Raw genomic sequence first — 19858 nt, 5'->3', positions numbered from 1 at the left:
TTGTTTATTTAACATTTTTGGATAAGTTTTGTATGTGTGAATTTTTTGCATTGTAATTTTTAATAATTAATAGCTAATTATTATTTTATTATTCTATTTGAATACAATGGCACTACATGTATCTTGAACTAAAAAATTATAGTAATCATATTTTATTTGGATTTAATAAAGGTAATTATCACATTGTTTTGTTAGGGATAAATATCTCAAGAAAAAGTTGGTGAAACTTTATTTCACAACATAAGACGAAAATAGGAAGAGGGATATATTTTATATAAAATATTATAGCACAGCATTTCAGAGGTCCGTAATTGTTATTAATTAAACAAAAAATAACAAAAACTTCAAAGAAATACCCTATATGTAATATTACTATTTCTTTAAAGGAATTCTGATCTATCATTAACTGAAGCCAACTCATGCAAAAGCGGCCTTTTATATGGAGCAAAAAGAAATAATTTCGCTCGCACAAACACATTCTTGGCAGATAGATCTTTCTGGAAGAAAAACGCATAGATCTCTTTCATCCCTTATTCTTGAGTTTCATGCCGAATAAGGGACAATAATTCCGATAACGCGATGAAGCGTAAAGTTTCCCTTAGCGCTGTCTAATGACTGACAAGGTTTCATGCCGTTTGCTGTTGGACCATAAAAATGTTAATTCAACGGTGCTTGTGAACGAAAAGGGTCGTAAATGCTAACGTATTATTTTGACATTGGAGCGTGTATATATAAAATTATAGCTCGAGAATGTAATTTAAAAGTAAATTACACACACACTCTCTCTCTCTATGAATATAGTTTATGAATAATAATAAAATGGAATTACTTTAACAAAGTCACATTGGAAAAAAATAACGTATTTTTATTTGTTAAATATTTAGAGAGATACCAGAAATTGATTTTTTGACTAAATTTAGAAAGGTATAACATAACTACATAAAAAAGTGTGTCTTGAAAATACACATTAAATGTATAAGTATATTGAAATATTGAAATCGTAAAGGAATTCCATTTAAAAGTATATATTCCATTTAAATGCAAAGTATGAGAAACAAACAGATACTGTTTAATTCCGTTGCGGACTGTAATTGTATAATAGAAACATCATAGTTATCCTATATAGCAGACATTGCTATTTTGTGATTTTCAATATCCTGTGTTAAATCAATATGAATGAATAAAAGAATTGATCAATCAAAGGGCTTAAAATGTATTTGAATAAAGATTATTTCCATTTCTATTTCCAATTTCGAAACTCATTCCAAGGCACGAACACCACGATTTTTGGGACTTAGATTACTCGCAGGTAGTAAATACCTCATGTTAAAAAAGAATATATATATTTATCTAATATTTAATAATAATAATCAAGGAAAGAACATACGTAGCTTACTGGTCTCATTAATTAGCGCTGCAGCTGAGCAGATCTTGTGGTACATCTGAAAAATTTACTCATAATAGTATATATTATTTTCTTGTATACTTTAATGATATACATTGAAAACACATACACCAATACACGATTGTTGAATCACACTCATGAATTTAAATGACTGTACCGTGCGAGGATGCGAACCCGCGAATGTGGTGTGCTCAAACGTGGTCTACACATTCACTGATTCCGTTTAAACTTATTAATTCTGTTAAACTTCTAAAACTGAACGCAATAGTAATAATGTAAAACTAATTCATATAATATGTATCCATATTGTAACTAGTAGGCAAGCTGAATAGAAAAATTAAAAATCAAATTATTTACCAGTGTTTATATGCTTGCAGTGAAACAGTTTACTGGACACTTTCTTAAGCGTCTCACGTAGCAACCAGTGGACGGACAAGATGTCACTAGAATGTCTAAGAAGTCAAGGAACGGATTATATACGACGTGAGTTACGTTTTTCAGGAGAAAATACATTGGATCCTAGCTCCTGGATAAGTATAAAAACCAACACACATAAAAGTTCTCCACTCTAGGGAATTTCTATTTCAAAAGGAAACCGCAAATGGTAACAACGTTCTATTTTAAAAATTAAAACGTAGTTTTCAAACTACTCTCGGGAATAAAATAAAACTATTTTACACAGATTTTTTTTCTAAATATAAATTTAACTGAATAAATTATGTAAAATAGCAGCGTGAGTAGCTCAGTTTCAGCCATTTGAGCCGTCAAGCAACTTATTTTGTAATTTGTTCTGTATTTCAGTTGAAGCATAAAATAATATAAGGCAGTGACATTATTGAATATGAGGCATTTTAATCCTACGGAATAAAAACATACCAACGGTATCATGGGCGTCACATGATAACTAGGTGGATATCAACTTATTTGTCATTCTTATTCCATACAAAACAAGATATTTAACTAATAAAATATTTATAATACATTGCATCAATTATTTTTGTATAGGTGTCCAAATAAATAAATTATATCACGCTTTTTATCTTTCGCTAGTTATTTTTATCACTAGTTGTTTTAGTTATATGATAGATTACAAGATAAAATAACTAAAATTGAGTATATAGTAAAATCAATTAGTAATAAAAACATTTCACTTGTGATTAAGACATTAGTTAGTTTTTACTGCTGCAATAAATCAAGCTTATTTGAAATTTATAAAGGGCTAGCGACGGCGCGCTCCACTCCTCTAATCTTATAAATTATGAAAAACAACGAGAAAGCTATAAATTGCATTTCAGTTACCCGACACGGCCACTGTAACGAGCACTAACTTGCTTTCCACGACCCTATTGTCTCACTTAGTATCCATGCGGCGTCGCTTTTCATCGTTAATTGACCATACATATAAGCATATCTACCATGACAACGTAATAAAGGTAACGCAATGTATTTCATTTTTTATTTTCCTGATATAATGTCCATGACAGTATTCTCAAATGTATCATAAAGTTTTATTAAATAAAAGCAAATGAATTACTCAATATAATTGCTAAAACATACATAATTTTATATAGGTACTGGTATAGAAGAATTCCTAATATTCATTTCCTTCAATTTTACAAAATAGATTTAATAATACATTTGCATACAGCACATACTTTGTAATTCTACTCTTTATATCTCAACGCATCTAAAGTGTTGTAATAACAACTAACAACATAAATACAAGATAAATTGTATAAATCGTATTTTGAAAATTGAATCGTATCGTGTTTTTCATTACTTTTCATCATGGTAATGGCTCTTTATTTTTCTGATGTCCTATGTATACGTAGGTCAATAGAGCAATAGTTATTATTACTATTACATTTATATGCTGTGGGTATGTTAATATCTATATAATACATAGAACGATATTCTGAAAACAACTTTTATATAATCAATAATTTATTTAAACTATAAGAAAAGTTTTCTTTAACAACCAATTACTTCACAACCATCTGCGACAAACAAAAACAGCTTATTCACCACCAGAGATTTAAACGGTATTTTTTGCTAGCACAAACTTGCGCTGCGAAATATCAAAAGGCGATTTGAGCGGGGTAAATTTTTAAACTGACTAAATATCCAAATTGTAATAAAACAAGACGGCGCGGCGGCGGCGCGCGTATTAAAATTAATGTGAATCTGAAGAAATGATTAATGCGCTTAGAGTGCCCCTAAAAACAAAACTTGAAAAATTTCTCAGATTTTTCCTTATGTTTTAGTGCAAAGGATTTTATGGAAACGTAGAGTTGGCAGCACCTGTGGCCTGTAGGCCAAATGTCGTCGCGCCCTCTGCTCATCCATTCTAATTTATTCACGAGTTAGGAGTCGGGATGCCACCGCTCGCCGCCCGCTCGACAGTTTTCCGCATCTGTGCAATTTTCGTCTCAATCATCTGTAAAAAATATTTTATAAGATTATCTATACAGCTTTGGCATAAAATGCAAATTTTTACATACAACGCATAACTAACTTGGTAAAATTAATGCAGGTATTTAAGAGTCGAGAATTATTGTAAAGTATTCAAAATCAACAAATTCCTTTTAACATAAAGGGCCTCGCTCGAGCAAACCCGCATCAAATTAAACCTTCCGCGACCCTTGAATCCAATTTAACTCTTCCACAGATAGATGCACGCGTATATGGAAGGCTGTATATTAATAATTTATGCCCACATAAATTACCAAAACATTTTGCTTTCCTTCAGGATACACAATAAACATTAATAAATAAATTGTACATCCAAGGATATATTTTATTTTATTAACGAGTTAATAGAGTATGAATAAAAATAACTTTTACTTACTAGTAGATTTAGTATTAATAGTAACAAAGGTATTATTATTTAGATGAATAATCATTCATCAATGCATTAACATAATCGTGACTGCTGAACGGGCTTAATTGAAATTATCTTACTAACCAACAACTAAACTATATTATATGTACGTGTTAAAATAATATATGCACCAATGTCAATAATTATTTATTTAAATACCATACTAATTATTGTTTTCTACTAAAAAAATATATCAAGTCAAGTATAATTGGACAGTATAATTTAAGTTAATACTAGTTTGTTAACATCGAAGTAGGTGTAAAACAGTTTTCTTTAAATTGCAACAGCAGCAGTTTCACTGTTTATTGCCTTTTAAGTTTTACGATCTATGTTACATCAAACGTACTTGCTGTCAATGTTTAGAGTCTACAATAAAATTTGATCCGATTGTAACGGCTACAAAGCATAGTCGTGATTTCCCACACTTAGAAGCAATTCATGACTATTATAGAATTCCATTGAAAAAACTTAATCACGCCGAGTGCAAGACACCATATGGCATATGTGACCGTCGACCATGTCCAAAGACTTAAATGGGCACGTTGTCGTCACAGTTGGAATGCCACAAAGTGCCGTCCGTCGGCGGAGCAGCCTTGCCGTGCGACGTGAGGGGGGAACCTCCCGCGCAACCTGCTGCCTCCATCAATTCACTGTTCTCGGTTAGTACCTCGCCTGCGCGTGCGCAGTGCCCATACGCGCTTTTTGTAAAACAAAATACGAATACCTGTGTACAAAAATAGTTGGAAACAAGTGAAAATTGACGTGACAACATCGAGTTATGTGCTCATAGGGATAGATAAATAAGGTAAATGAAACGCATAAATATTATGATATATGGTGTGATATGAACAATAATATAGATATTTTGCAACAAGGGCATATAAGAGCCAGTGTTGGCGGAGTCAAATATGCAAGTTTCATTCTTACTGATAACAACAATAATCAAAATAATGACTGAGAGTTGCATACTACACGTGAACGTATTTTGCAAACAGGTGTATCTGTTTTTGTGAATGAATAGGATAGGAGTGCGGGCAACCGGTTTGATGCTTGCATAATATAACTTAAAGAGTTAAGTTAGTATGTCATTGGTTTGTTATGAGTTTATTTTCCAAGTACAGAATGTGACAAAGATTACGATGTAATGAGGTACCAATGACATCATGCAGTGTTGTTAGCACTCCACCCACTACACACGTGTCTGTAGGTTATACTTAAGTGAAGTAATAATTATTTCACAGTTAAAGGCACAATCATCATTTGCATATAAAAAATGAAGTCACATGATTTTTATTTAATATTTTCTAAAGACGGCAGAGCAGCATCTAATTAATTAATTAAAGACAGGTAAAACTCAGAAACATATAAATATGTATGTAATATATTTAATTTAATAATTACGTTTTGCATATTATAAATATTTTACGTAGGAATTCAATATTCCCATTTATCTAAGTGGGGCAGATGCGGTAGTATTGTTTCAAGATGATACTTATGATAATTTGAATCTAAACAAAGTTACGGCATTGCTGCATTGATTTGTAATTACTACATTTTGTAAAAGTAAAAAGAAACATTCACTTTCCAAAGAATCCTAATTACATTTAAAATTGTATGATACATATTCATATTCATGTTTTTAAAAGGTATAAATATATAATACCTTTTAAAAACATGAATAATTACTATACTGGAAGTAATTAGTGACTTATTAAGAGATAAACTTATAAAAACAAATGTTTATATTATCTATGTATGCGTAACACATAATTTCTTTCTATAAATCGGTGAAGTAATAAACATAAAAACAAACCGTTCTCCAATATATTAAGTAAATAAACAAAAATACAATACGACTCAGCCAAGATCAATTTAGAAATAATTTTACAAATAATGTTGTAAAATTTAATATACATTTCCATATGCTGGTGGTGAATATTCCGGTGAATTTCAATCTTTTAAGAAAAACAAAGCTTTCATTAAGACACAATTGATGAGCGAGTAATAAGAGAGTACTCTGAAATGACAAGATAATTCCATTTTAAAGGAATTGTGAACGTATTTATCGTAATTCGATACGGACTAACGATATATACCTTGGGAATTAACAAAGACGTCGAATCTACGTACAAAACTTTTTAATTAGACTGACACTCAAATGAACACATATAACAAAAGTTATATCTTGAAATTGGGACAATTAAATACTGAATATTGAAAATAGTAAAAAAGGTTCTCCTTTAAAATTAAACGTAATACGTATAATATGTTAAACAAAAACTTTTATCCCTTTTAACATTAAATTATATAGAGAGGAACTGTAATTTTATAATCATATTCAACAACATTTAGATAATAAATAAAATAGGTCATACACTATTACACGTTTAACACATATATACACAAATTATTGTTAATACTCTTTAATAATGGATCTGTTTTAATTCATCGTCGTCGAATTTCGACCATTGGGCGTCTACAAGTAAGTATTGTTGTAATAATACATATAGGTACATACATACAATGATATGTATACACATACATAATAATATATTGACACAAGATCTATATACAAGAGACCGTAATTTTCCAATACCATAGAGACTTTCAGGTAACCTGGTTGTGGTCTTTATTATCAATATTTCATCGTCATTATTCATGGGAATTTCAAACCGTGGTCAGCCCATTGTCAGTTTTAGTTAACTGATCCTACAGGCTTTGACCCATGAATTTTATGTCAACATTCTAAGGTTTACTTTGACCCCAATCAAGTCAATTTATTTACAATACCTGCATTATTGTCATTTATACAGTTAGGTTGTTGTAGTAGTTTACAAATGTATAAAAATCGTATTGTCTCATTGTAGGCTTTGAAGCTCTTTCTTTACCTTATACATCAAACGACACTTGGAAGGTGGTATACCTACCGTACGATGATGCACAGATTTCCACTCTTAAACAAATTTGTACAAGATTTTGATAATCTGTCAAAAACTAAAAATACGTAATATAAAGTATGAGTTTTAGTGTTTTGAACCTTAGCAACCTCGCTTAAAAGAGTAAAATCGAGCGTTATAGAGGGCTTAGAATTTAGCCCTCTATAACAACAAGCCAGGCTGGTAATAATAATGTTAATTCTCCTGTTAGGTACTTATAAAATACGGTAACGGTGAAATTCATACCGTGGTTTATTGTGATAATAGTTAGTATTATTAACAATGCATATTCATACAACATTTCATTTGGAATAAGCTATTGTATTTTAGATTCATTTATAAATCATTAAAATCCTTGCCACGATGCGTAATCTATTTCTGTATATAACATGACTCTAATAAGTTCTACTCGGTGCAGCACCATAAATTCTTCATTAATGCCATCAGTCCTCTCTTATACGGAAAATAATTTTAAAATGTTAGTGGCTGAAAAAGTTTGACCGATATAAAATGCTGGTTGTCTTACTCTGCAAATAAAAAGAATGCAACCTTTAGTTAGCTATACCTGTAGTAGTTATATGACGTCATAGCAACAAAATTTATAAATATTATATTATAGCATAAATACTTGTAGTTCTGTTTTGGATTGTTTTTGGAGTTAAGCCTATTTCGTACCACAGGCATGCTCCATGCGTCACATTGTTTCATAAATTATTTCAGTATCCTGTGCGTTTCCCAGACGCGGGATGCGTGAGGCTTTGCGTAAGTAACCGGAGAATTTCCAAGCACACAGGTTAGAGTTAAATACTCATAGCTGTAAAAACTCTCTCATTCTCTTTCTGTTATATATTACATATATCACAGTATCTCTTCATGACAACTCTTAATATTTATTTTCATTTGTATAGGCCGCTTTTAATACATTATACAGTGTAATATTAATATATAATACATTATTTTAATACATTATACAGTGGCTAGTTACAGACGTCAAAACAGCACAAATAATAACAGTGAATTTAATGGATCTTTTAATAGAACTATAAAATGTTTCCGACGAATCGCAATAAACAAATAGGGTGTTTTATTTTCAGTTAAGCGCGCACCGAGCTCCAATGTTGCAGTATTTGAAATAAATTCTAAATAGAGGAGGCTGACACAAAAGGAAGCTCGAGGGGTGCTAAAATTGTATAATTTTATTTTTAACAAGCGAATGCCTAACGATGTTCTTCGTGCTCCGTTGCGTCCAATAATGTGTGACGCGTCCACGTAGAAACATGTATCTATGTTGTAGGGAAATAGTTAATATTTGTGATATTTGTTCATAAACAAGCTAGCTAGCTAGCTGATTATTTCTAAACCATGACAAATTAATGTTGTATAGCAAAAATTATGATAATATGTATTTGATACAATAAATTTAAAAGTATAAAACGAGTAAAGTCATTAGGAAAAATTGGAGCGAAACATAATTTCCAACACTATTTTCATTATAATAATTTACATGACGAGGATGTCTCACAAAAATAATGTTAGAAGTTTCACCTCTGGCAAGCGTGTTTTAGCTCTAGCTTTCAAATAAGTAAAATCAAAATATAGCTTTATTATTAATTAATTTGGTTTATTATTTATTTTATAATATAACAAAGGTATATTATAAACTAAATAATAAAGGTATATATTGCTTTTAATTACTTGAAAGCTAGAGCTAGTTACCTTATGGAAAACCGCAGCCAATTTAACGCTACACTAAAGCCTTGAAATTCTGTAATAAGTAAAGTTACCTAAGCACTAATCTAGGGTCAGTAAAGTTCCGGGATGGTAACGTGGTAAAAAGAATATTATGTGTTAGTTCAAGTAATCTTACTCGAATATTTAATACAGCTTCTGTTTTAATTAAACACGGTATTTTGATTAAAATAAAAATCGCAAATTGTGTTACTTTTTATTAATAATGACAAGTCTGTTACATGTCAATATTTATGCAAAGATAGATTTCCGTATTTATAGTTGCAGTAAAATTAGTAAACATTGAAAGTTTAAAATTGTACGTGTCTACCGTGATCTAAATATAACGGAACTAAGTAAAATTATGTACTTTTCTCTCTTTGAAGAATTAAAAAAAATAATGAATCAATCTATAATTACCAGTCATAGTTAGTGTAGAAATTATCAACTAGAATATGCTCAACGGAATGTCGAAATGGAAAGTCTAAACTGTGTATATATGTATATGACATTTCCTTCAATAATTACCAAATATCTATTAAAATTACGCAAACAAAGTAATATTTCTTTATTTTATATTTTTTACGATTGTAGTAAATAAGTTAGCGGCTACCTGATGGAAAATGGTAACCGTCGCCAATAAAAATGAACAGCACAAGGGACATCACAAAATACACTGACGCCCCTCTCAATTACTATTTTATCGACAGTTTCGTCAAGTTTGATTGTAAAAATGTAAGGAGACAGCCCTAGTTTTATTTATTCTGGACAAATAAATATATCAGCCCTTCGATAGTATGCTTCAATAGATATGGTAATTCTTGCAAATGAGTACGTAGGTAAGATGCATCACACGATACTACTAGTAATAAATAGGTACGAATAATGATTATGTTGTTCACAATAAGGAAACATACATTATGTTCAAAATAAGTACATTATCTATACTGGTAATACTCCGTAGTACACATAATGTAGTTATTTTCTATTAATACTAACGGTTTTATATACGAGAATTGTTCCATATAAGTTCTCGTAGTGCATTATTAATACACATACGTAGACGTTCGAATCGCGTGCATTGCACCCATCAGTTTTGCTTGATTTAATATTAATAGTGCTTAAATGAAAACGTATTGAACCAAAACAGAATCACTCCTTTTTGGTTGTATAAAGAATCTTCAGTTTTAGTTAAAATATATGTATTAATTTAAATTGTAATAATAACTTACTATATAACTTAACATACCACTGGTATATTTAAAAAAAATTCCCGAAAATATTGTATATCAGACACTGTTAATTGATAATTATCTAAAATCTATATGTATGCTAGTCTATAAAGCATTTATGATATGGGCCTTTAGTAGTTTAGTAGCCTGAAGTAAATAAATAAAATAAAAAATAAGTCCCATAATATGCTCTCTTCTTTAAAATATCAATAAGCAATTAAATAAGACACACTTCTACAAATTGCCTAACATCAACTATATACTTAGTAGAAAATTCATTATCGTAGTTGTGAAAAGCATTACTGGATTGTGTTATGCAAAGACAAATACATGGCAGTATCGACACTAAACTAATTTCCAACTAGATAATGACTTGTCGCGGCGATCCAAGTTTGGACAGCTTTAGCTGTGCTCTTCCCAATGATAAACGACGTAAAAATATTACACGTAAATATATTTTACTCGCATTGATAGATGGTTATAAACATATGTAGTTTATTTTGTACTTGTTTTATTTGGAAACTTTTAGTTTTATTTTCATAACAGGATTACCTGAATCGTTTGTCTCGTTTTTATTTTAGTTTTCTGATATTAGGTTAAATATGGCTTTGAGAGGTTTAATGACATAATCCCAAAATAAATATATATATTTTTTTTATTTATAATTACATTTTTTTAGTTAGTAGTTACATTATATTTACATTTAGCAAACGCTATAATTTCGATAGTCGTATATTTGATTCCAGCGACAATACAAACATTTATATAGAGACTAAATACGGAAATTGAGAGATATTAGACATTGATATAATATTTTTTATTGATATTGATACAATAGAAGATATCCGAAGTCAATTTAATAACATGCATTATAAAGAAACTGCTTTGCGCTAAGAACATTGCGCATAGTTATTTATGCACTTGATAGAACTGCAGCGGAAACGGCATCGATGCATAACCTTTACAACAAGGATTGCGAGTGTTATAAAAAAACTATTTATAGGCTAGAAAACGAGCAATTTCTGTAAATTGATCGAAAATATTATAGTTATAAAAACGAAACGGTGGTATGTTGCAGATTAATAAGTTGGGACGAATTCTGGAATGGGAAATTTATTTATAAGCATGAATATCATGACCGAACACAATAAACGTAATGACAGATTGATATACCCAAAATAAAATAATAATGAACAGTATTATTTGCACACGTGTACCTATATTTTACCTATCTATTTAGATAGCATATTATTAAACTTGTTTGTAAATAGTTGTAGTATCAAAAACAACAATAAAACATTCAATAAACATTAAACATTAATCAATCCAAATAAAACAAAAAATAGGAAATATCTCTTTACGACAGTTCTCTTTTCAGTGCGACTAGCTCTCTAGCCACATAGAGATCTCTTGCTTCGTGAGATTCGTGTACTTTTCCATGTTTATTTAATCCTACAAGTTATTTTAGTCATATCTACCTACTATTCCTACTATATATTTCTACTAAGAGACAACGAATTTGTGAGCATGTGAAGACGTAAACTAGTTATATTCTAGCAAATTCTAAGAAAAGTTTACTTATAATGATAATATGTTGTTAAACAGTATTATATTTAAGGATAACGATACGAGTTACATTATTTTGACTAAAGGCATACTTGCCATATTGTAATTTAAATATCAAAGTGGGTGGCGATTTTGTCAGTACCTGATAAAAACTACAATATACACATACATACATACTATAAATTAGGGCTATCGAGACTTGATAGTTTTTATAATGGTATAATAATAAAAAAATATTATCAGAAGACTCCATTATAATGACAACATCTATGTTTCTATAATACAATCTTTTGTTTTATTTATATTTCCGACTGTTTATTTATCTATCAGGTATTCAATATATGAATACAATTTCCACTTCTATTTATTTATATTTACAAATTGAAAATTTTGTTACTTGATCATTTATTCCACCATTAGCAGTTTCTCTACACTACAGTATATTTTTAAAACAAAAAGAAATAAATTTCATTATACAGTCAACATTTTTAATGCACATCATGTTATTAATAATGCGCGGAGTGGAATTTTGACTTAAAACAACAATAAAAAATAAGATAAATTTCATCGCTCACATGGATACCATAATCTCACCTATTTCAAATGCCATACTGTACTTCGGTTGAGAGATGATAGGAGGCTAAGACAGCGAAATCATACGGTAGAAGCATGACATTTTGGTTCTTAGGAATGGCAATGATGTGGTGTCTGTAGTGCTGTGCATGTATATAAACTACTTTTACCATTTACAATTAGGTGGCACGTCAGATTTTTTGCCACTTTAATGACACAAAAAAAAGAAGCCGCTATCCAATTATTAGCGAACCCTGATCTAAACTTTTTATACTAAGCATTATCGGATACCTGGTTATATTTCATGTAATTGAATATAATTAGACGCATTGTGTGGGTGTGATATTGAATCGTCATCTATATATATATAAATTATAATTAATATGTTGATTAATTTATATTAACTTCAAACTAATTTTTTATAGTATTCTTAATAGTTCTATATCATATTTTATTATAGGTCTAATAATCATATATAAGATTTTATAAAGTTAAAAGAGATATTTTGCACTCTTAAAATGATATGTACATAATTTATTCCCATGAAATGACAATCCTCTTGATTGCACACTATGCGCGTTAGATGAACAGGGAAGCAATTTCTCGAAAATCAATGGATCTAGTCGGTCACAAAAATGTTAATTAATTATATTTGCATTTAAATAAAGTGATAGTCTACGAATACTTTTATTACTATAAAGAAATCAGGAATCTGTTCATATCATATTCGCCTTCGACTGCTAAGTGGACAGTTCTATTTTTTTCTTAATATTATTGATATTTATGTTTCGCAAAATTAAGATGAAATCTATGCAAATTTTCATTGCAATACACTATTACACACTGTCGAAATCAAACTAGTTTTTTTTTAATGAAACGAAAAAGTTTAAAGCGTTTTTATATAAGTAGCCATGCTTAGTCGTATCGCGTTAGCATAATTGATAATGATGACATTGTTTTTTTCTATGTAATTAAAGATTAATTATTTATCATATATATTATATTACTATAACAAATGATTAATCATTCGCAATTCCAGCAACCTATAATAAAATAAGTAAAATTCTAATTCTAACATTAAAAATAATAATCAAGGTCATCTCAGAATAGGCTTAACATAGTATTAGGTACACAGACTAGGTCTTTTTTTAAACAAATTCGAAAATTAAGATATAACACAGTATTTCATAACTTATACATTGTGTGTAACATTAGTTGCAGAAATTTTGATATTTCTGTGTGTGTGCAATCAAGAGGATTGTCATTTCGTGGGAATTAATTATATACATATCATTTTAAGAGTGCAAAATATCTCTTTTAACTTTATAAAATCTTATATATGATTATTAGACATATAATAAAATATGATATAGGATATCATGGAGAGTATTCTTAGGAATTATTCAGAGCACAAGCGAACAACAGCTAATATCCACCTAATGCTACATGCTAACTCCCGTCTATATACTTGAAAAGCACGACGGACATCACATCATCATGCTATCTACTCTAATTAGTTGTAATTAGCTTCACTGCCTTATCTCACTGTCTTATCTCAACCTATGTAATGCCTTTAACGTTTCATGCAAAGCAACATATAAAATTGGTATAAGTTTGTAAAGCATACCTCGGCTAAGTAGTACGACATTAATTGACTAACTAATTTTTTAACGCAATTAGGCTGTATATTGTCATAACATAACTTAAAATAGATGTGACGCTGTCATCATCAAGGAATGTCACATCACAACCATCCCACGTGCTCTATATAATAGAATATTATACGTAATATTATTACATAAATATGAATCGCACTAATTTAAACGTGGGCACCCACTCGTCTACATAATATAGTTTTTTTTTTGTTGAATATTGATAGAATACGGAATTCGCCTTTGCTAACGGTACTGGTGAGAAAACGGTGGAATACAAGATGAGGATAAAATCAGATCAATTAGCGTATCGTTGCAAATTCATCAGGAATAATCCATGAAGGTTTTTATGGCGAACTGCGTTGTTTTTCAGAGACAAATTGTTAGCAATGGGCTAATAGTAAACCATTACCAGATATCCTCTTCTACATAATGAAATAGACTAGTAGCCCGCCCCTGCCTCGCCCGAGTGGCTATTGCTTTCAGATTTTTGTTTGTATTAACAGAGGTAATATTATCTACGAGTACATATTGAAATCTGAAATAACAGTAACTTAGATATCAATAAAAAATTCAAATCTGTACAGTAGTGTCTTATAACAAACTCTATAAAATATGTTCAAGTTTCACATGGAGTAGACGGTAGTGTAATCTTAGGGGACAAGTACAGTAAGTACTTTACATAGAGTAATAATAAATACTACAAATACGAAATTCTGTCAAGATATTTCATACAATATCATTATAGTTAGTACATTAAAAAATTAGTAAACTTTCTAATCAGCATAATCAAGAAATGGGAAAGAGGGAAACAATTTTCGAAGTAATTAGAAAAAAGCATCGTTCTTAATGTCTTCCCGAGGCGCCTCCACGCGGGGATTACATGTGGGATTTATTGGCCCTTCTCTCATTTATAGCTGTTTTGTTGCCTACCAGAGCACTAAGAATGGAACAGAAAATTTAATGCCATCTAAATATCGTGAAATATTTACGTCTTTTTTATGTCACTGCACAAACGAGCTTCTTAACGTTTCTAACGTGTCTACTATCTGTATAGTAAGGACTAGTTACAAAAGATTTATGTTCAACAAATTTAAGATAGATTATAATAAAAACACAAATTACAAAAATGTACGTTTGTTTCTTTTGCTCATTTCTAGCCATTATAGCTAATGTTAGAGAATACAAATATATCGTGCAGTATTTTTAACCCTTACTATTTCATTTTTATTTAGTTATTTTACTTCTTGACATTTCCAATAATTATTATTTGCACTTCTGTGATCCACTCATCACTTTCTATGGCATACTGTTTTGGATTGGCTAGAAGGAATCCCTTCTTTTGTGAACAATGTTTCTAATTAATATACTTAATAACAATTATAATCCAGGACAAATCAGGCGGACTATAATAATATATTTAAAAATACTATAAATGTCATATAGGATATATCTTATTAGTAAAATTTTCCAATATAAGTCTAAACTATCTCATTGCTATTTAGATGCTGCTAACTCTACTAGTCAGCCTTTTGTATGAGCTTACAGCGACGGGCTAACAAATAACGTTAGAGACGATCATCAATCAAAGCTCCAGCGACAATACGTCATCAATCTGTTCTAAAGTTTAAGATTCGAGCTCCATTGACGTGTCACAAGAATATTAAATACAGGTCACCCAAGTGAGAATTGTGCCACGAAACTAATCTCTTTAGTAAATAGTATAATTTATGTCTTACGTATAGTCAGTGTTAAACCTTTTTTTACGTTTCTTCACAAAGAAATACATTATATAAACGTATATTTACTATGATAATGTTATGGGTCGACTGAAAATGGCGGCTTTAAATAGTTTCTTTTAGTATATCAGTTTAAACTATTAGAATACTGTGTACGGAAACAGTTACATTTTTTTAATACCTAAATCCTAACCAAATATTTATACTATTGAAAAAATAATAGATAATCATTAATGCAATTTTGATAGCTCTATAAATAAATTCGTTATAATATTTATATTATAACTTATACAGTGAGTCTGTCGATATTAGATAGAAAAAATAATATTAGTGTTTAATGTGAAATCATAGCCGGAATTAAATGGATTTCTATGAAACGTACATTAGATTAACACGTAAACTATAACTTTAAAAGATATTATGTAAATTTGGCGAAATATATTGATAAATGTCAAGTAAATATGATGCACACGATATTGCGAAGATCAGATGGAACATCATAAAGATTTCTCACAATTTTCGCAGTTAGTAGAAAGGACATTCGCATCTATATTCTACCAATATCACCAAAACCCCTATACACATCTGCTTGTCTCTTTAATTTCCCGAGCTCTCATAAATAAGTAAATATGTGCTTTATAATATCCTTGCATATTAATAAAAAAACTTCTCTTTGTTTTCAGATGACAACGATATGTAGTGCCAAATCCCAAATGAGAAGACTTAGTGACTGTGATAAGTGAGTGTAGTAATCAACGCCAACATGGAAGGCGTTAGAGTGACGCACCAAGGTGTTCGGGCCCATTCAGCCGAGGGTTCAGCCGGCCGCATCACCCAGGCCGGTCTGGCCGCGCGGAGTCCTGAGGGAACTGCTGCTAAAGGAATGGCCATTAAAGGGCATGAAGATTTATGGGTCGAAATCCAAGCCAATACTTTTAGGAACTGGGTAAATGAAACGCTGAAACCGATGGATATAAAGGTAGGTATTAACTATTTCGTAAAATAACATGCATAAATATATAGAAATAATTTCAATTATTCGTTAAAAGGTTAGTGTACGTATTTATATATTATTTAGAATATATTATATTATTTCATATACATTTATATGGTTATCATGGTTCGACATGCTCCGATCGAGAAGTAGAAATTCCGCAATTTTGTTCTTTATAATCAACTTTTTTGTATAACTATATCTAATGTATTAAGCATAGTTGGAATTATGGTTAATTGTTAACTGTCTGTACATAGTTTCTCGCTAATGTATTGACATAGATATTTTTTTTTACTATTTCATATTTATTTAGTCCAGCACTCTTGGTATAAGACAATGGTGTAAATGTTTCGTACTTGCACTATACTCTTATATATTATGAACCAGATTTAAAGTTATTGTTAAAACTATTTTAAAGCCATTTATAATCCATATAAATAAAATAAAATCAAATGCATTAGTTCACAAAGAATGCACACATTTGTGCTAATTATTTTGCTTATGCTTGTAATTGTCACGAGTATTTATGAATATTTTTGAATACCCATTTTTACAGATTGTAAAATATTTATATTTTTGAATTATTATGAAGATAAAAATGACATAACCATTTCCAACTGCTAAAGATTGATGTTGCCTGCTCCAGTCTTTATGACAATGAGATGTTCAATAAACAAATTATATTTAAATTTAAATAGACTTCTATTTCTTCTGTGTAGTAAATAGTTGCGGACTCGACACTAGTAGTCTACGACGTCAAAGTTTTTCAATCTTAATTTTAAATGAGTAGTTAAATATTAGAGTTAGACTTGATAGTTATCTATTTTTTTTCTTTTTTTATATAAGTATAGTGGCAATGAAGCTAAGGCCCATCTGATAGTAAGTGGCAACCATTGCCTATATATACATATGTATTACGTTATACGTTGACGTTACATCATAATATGACGCCCGTGACTTGTCATTCTTGCGTGACAATCCCGAAGACTTAGGTCTCATACCTCAACACAAATAGAAACATCTATTATTTTTTTAGGTCGTGGACTTAGTGGAAGATTTAAGAGATGGCACTGTGTTGTGTTCACTTGTAGAGGCGTTGCAAGGCCGTAGATTGAAAGGTTGGAGCACCAATCCCAACAACCAACACCACAAGTTAGAAAATGTCACCACAGCACTCCAGGCCATTGAAGACGACGGCGTAAAACTAGTTAATATTGGTAAGTTTTCTTTTCTATATGCTATTAATATTTTAATTATATATAGAATATGTATATCTATGTATACATATATATAACTATGTATATCTTAAAGTCTCAGTAATTCTTAGTTATTGTGTCATATTCATAGATGTTATAGTGTACCGTTTTTACCACATTAAAATTAGTGAAATTAGTGACTACACAGGGGTGCGTTAATTGTAGCAATCTGTAACTTATTTTATATTATTCATAACAAAATATAACCAATTGTTGATGATTAATGATGTAGTCGCATTTTGATTTTATTCAAGAACATTTCTCTTAAATGTCAATGGTACAATGACGTACGGAAATCCATGTTTTACAAAATGCGTTAGATGTTTATTGAGTCGATTCATTACAAACAACAAAATCAAAACTTTGCAATTTATAATATACATTTGGTAAAGCAACAAACAATGCTTGTGTTGTTGTATTTCGATATGATGCAAATAGCTAGTGATTTATCTTATGAGGGATAACATAAAAGACATAGATGGAGATATACAACGCAAGTACTTCAATTTATATGAAAATAAACCTCTTACTACTAAACTACACTATTGCCTCGATAGTACATTGTTACAAAAGCTATTTTTGATAACCAACTCTCTCGTGCACTGAAATACGAGCTGAATTGCTGTTTTTATTAGTCCTATAAACTTTTTTCGACATAAATCTCATGTAGTAACTCGAGAATCGAAATTTAATCGGAATAAATTAGACATTACTGTTGTTTCTTAGAGTAAAAAAATGAGTGTGTACGTGTCTACGTGTATTTAAACGCGTATGTACAAGAACACAGAATCTTGATCCTTATGTTGTTAATATTAACCACGAAACTATGGTAAAGTAAATGCAATAAAAATGTATTAGCATTGTAGTACTGTAGGCTATGATCTTTCACAACAGTACTGTTTGCATTAGGTTATTGTAGACCTCCTATGTTTAAAGCTTTCCTTAGGACGGTTTAGAAACATATCAGACTTTCTTATTGCAACATCTTCTAGATAACCTTTCATAACAATTCCTTAATCGTTGAATCATTAAAAAATAAACGAATTAGAAAACAGATCGCCTTATTGATACACTGAAATGGTAGTACGAAGGCGTCGGTGAAGAAGTTTGTTCTACTTTCTCTCTTGGCCCTTGATTTAGTGTAAATTATTATAATACGGTATAACTATGCAACTGTTATAAATCATTCTCAATTTTTATCGGAAAAAGAAAAGTTTTAGAATGCATCAAGTCAAATTATTAGTCACTATTGCTACTTATATAAATAAATATGCAGTGTTATTTCTATACTGGAATAGTTGTCGAAATTCCGTATAAAAAGCATAATCATACTATTCTTTACTTCTTGTTATGGCCTGCAAAATAAATTGCCTTTTAAACAGTAACAGTAATTAGAATAAATTACCATAATGTAAATTATCACTAACGCTCTGACAAATGATTGATAACATTGAAACAAATTTCACGAAATAAATTAGATTTGTTCCTATTTACACTACCAACCAGTAAGTACCAAGGAGTATCACGGAGAAAAAGTTTTTAATTGAATCCATTATACAGATACTAGCGACCCGTCCCGACTTTGCACAAATCTTTGAATTTCTCGTCGGATTTTCTGTTCTATAATCTGACTGTATTATACATAAATACCTTCCACTTGAGCCACTCTACCCATTGCTGAAAACTGCATTAAAATACCTTGCATAGTTTAAAAAACTAGCCCACTTAGTCACTTTGTTTTATACTCTGTATACATAATATAAGATATCTATATTATTACTACATTATCTATATTGTATAATAATACTACCAGTATAGTACGTATGCATAATTCGTAATGAGAAAATGTTAAGTATTTAACGGAAATCTTAATCGAGCTTCTGGTAGTTACTGCCC

General features: G+C 30.2%; 1 protein-coding gene across 1 annotated transcript in view; it reads left to right on the top strand.

Moving 5' to 3' along the window:
* The first annotated feature begins 4970 nt into the window (after positions 1-4970).
* The window catches only part of LOC131844602 (filamin-A), a 94375-nt gene continuing 79487 nt past the window's right edge, over positions 4971-19858 (top strand). Inside the window, exons 1-3 of the mRNA XM_059193532.1 lie at positions 4971-5091; positions 16396-16691; positions 17743-17923. Coding sequence (XP_059049515.1) covers positions 16476-16691; positions 17743-17923 — 397 coding nt within the window. The 5' untranslated portion in view covers positions 4971-5091; positions 16396-16475. The remainder of the gene's footprint in view (positions 5092-16395; positions 16692-17742; positions 17924-19858) is intronic.

Source organism: Achroia grisella, unplaced genomic scaffold (assembly GCF_030625045.1).
Source record: "Achroia grisella isolate CSIRO2021 unplaced genomic scaffold, CSIRO_AGI_Agris_v1 utg402, whole genome shotgun sequence".
Classification (NCBI taxonomy): domain Eukaryota; kingdom Metazoa; phylum Arthropoda; class Insecta; order Lepidoptera; family Pyralidae; genus Achroia; species Achroia grisella.
Note: the sequence above shows the minus strand (reverse complement) of the source record. Positions and strands in the feature narration are given on the sequence as shown.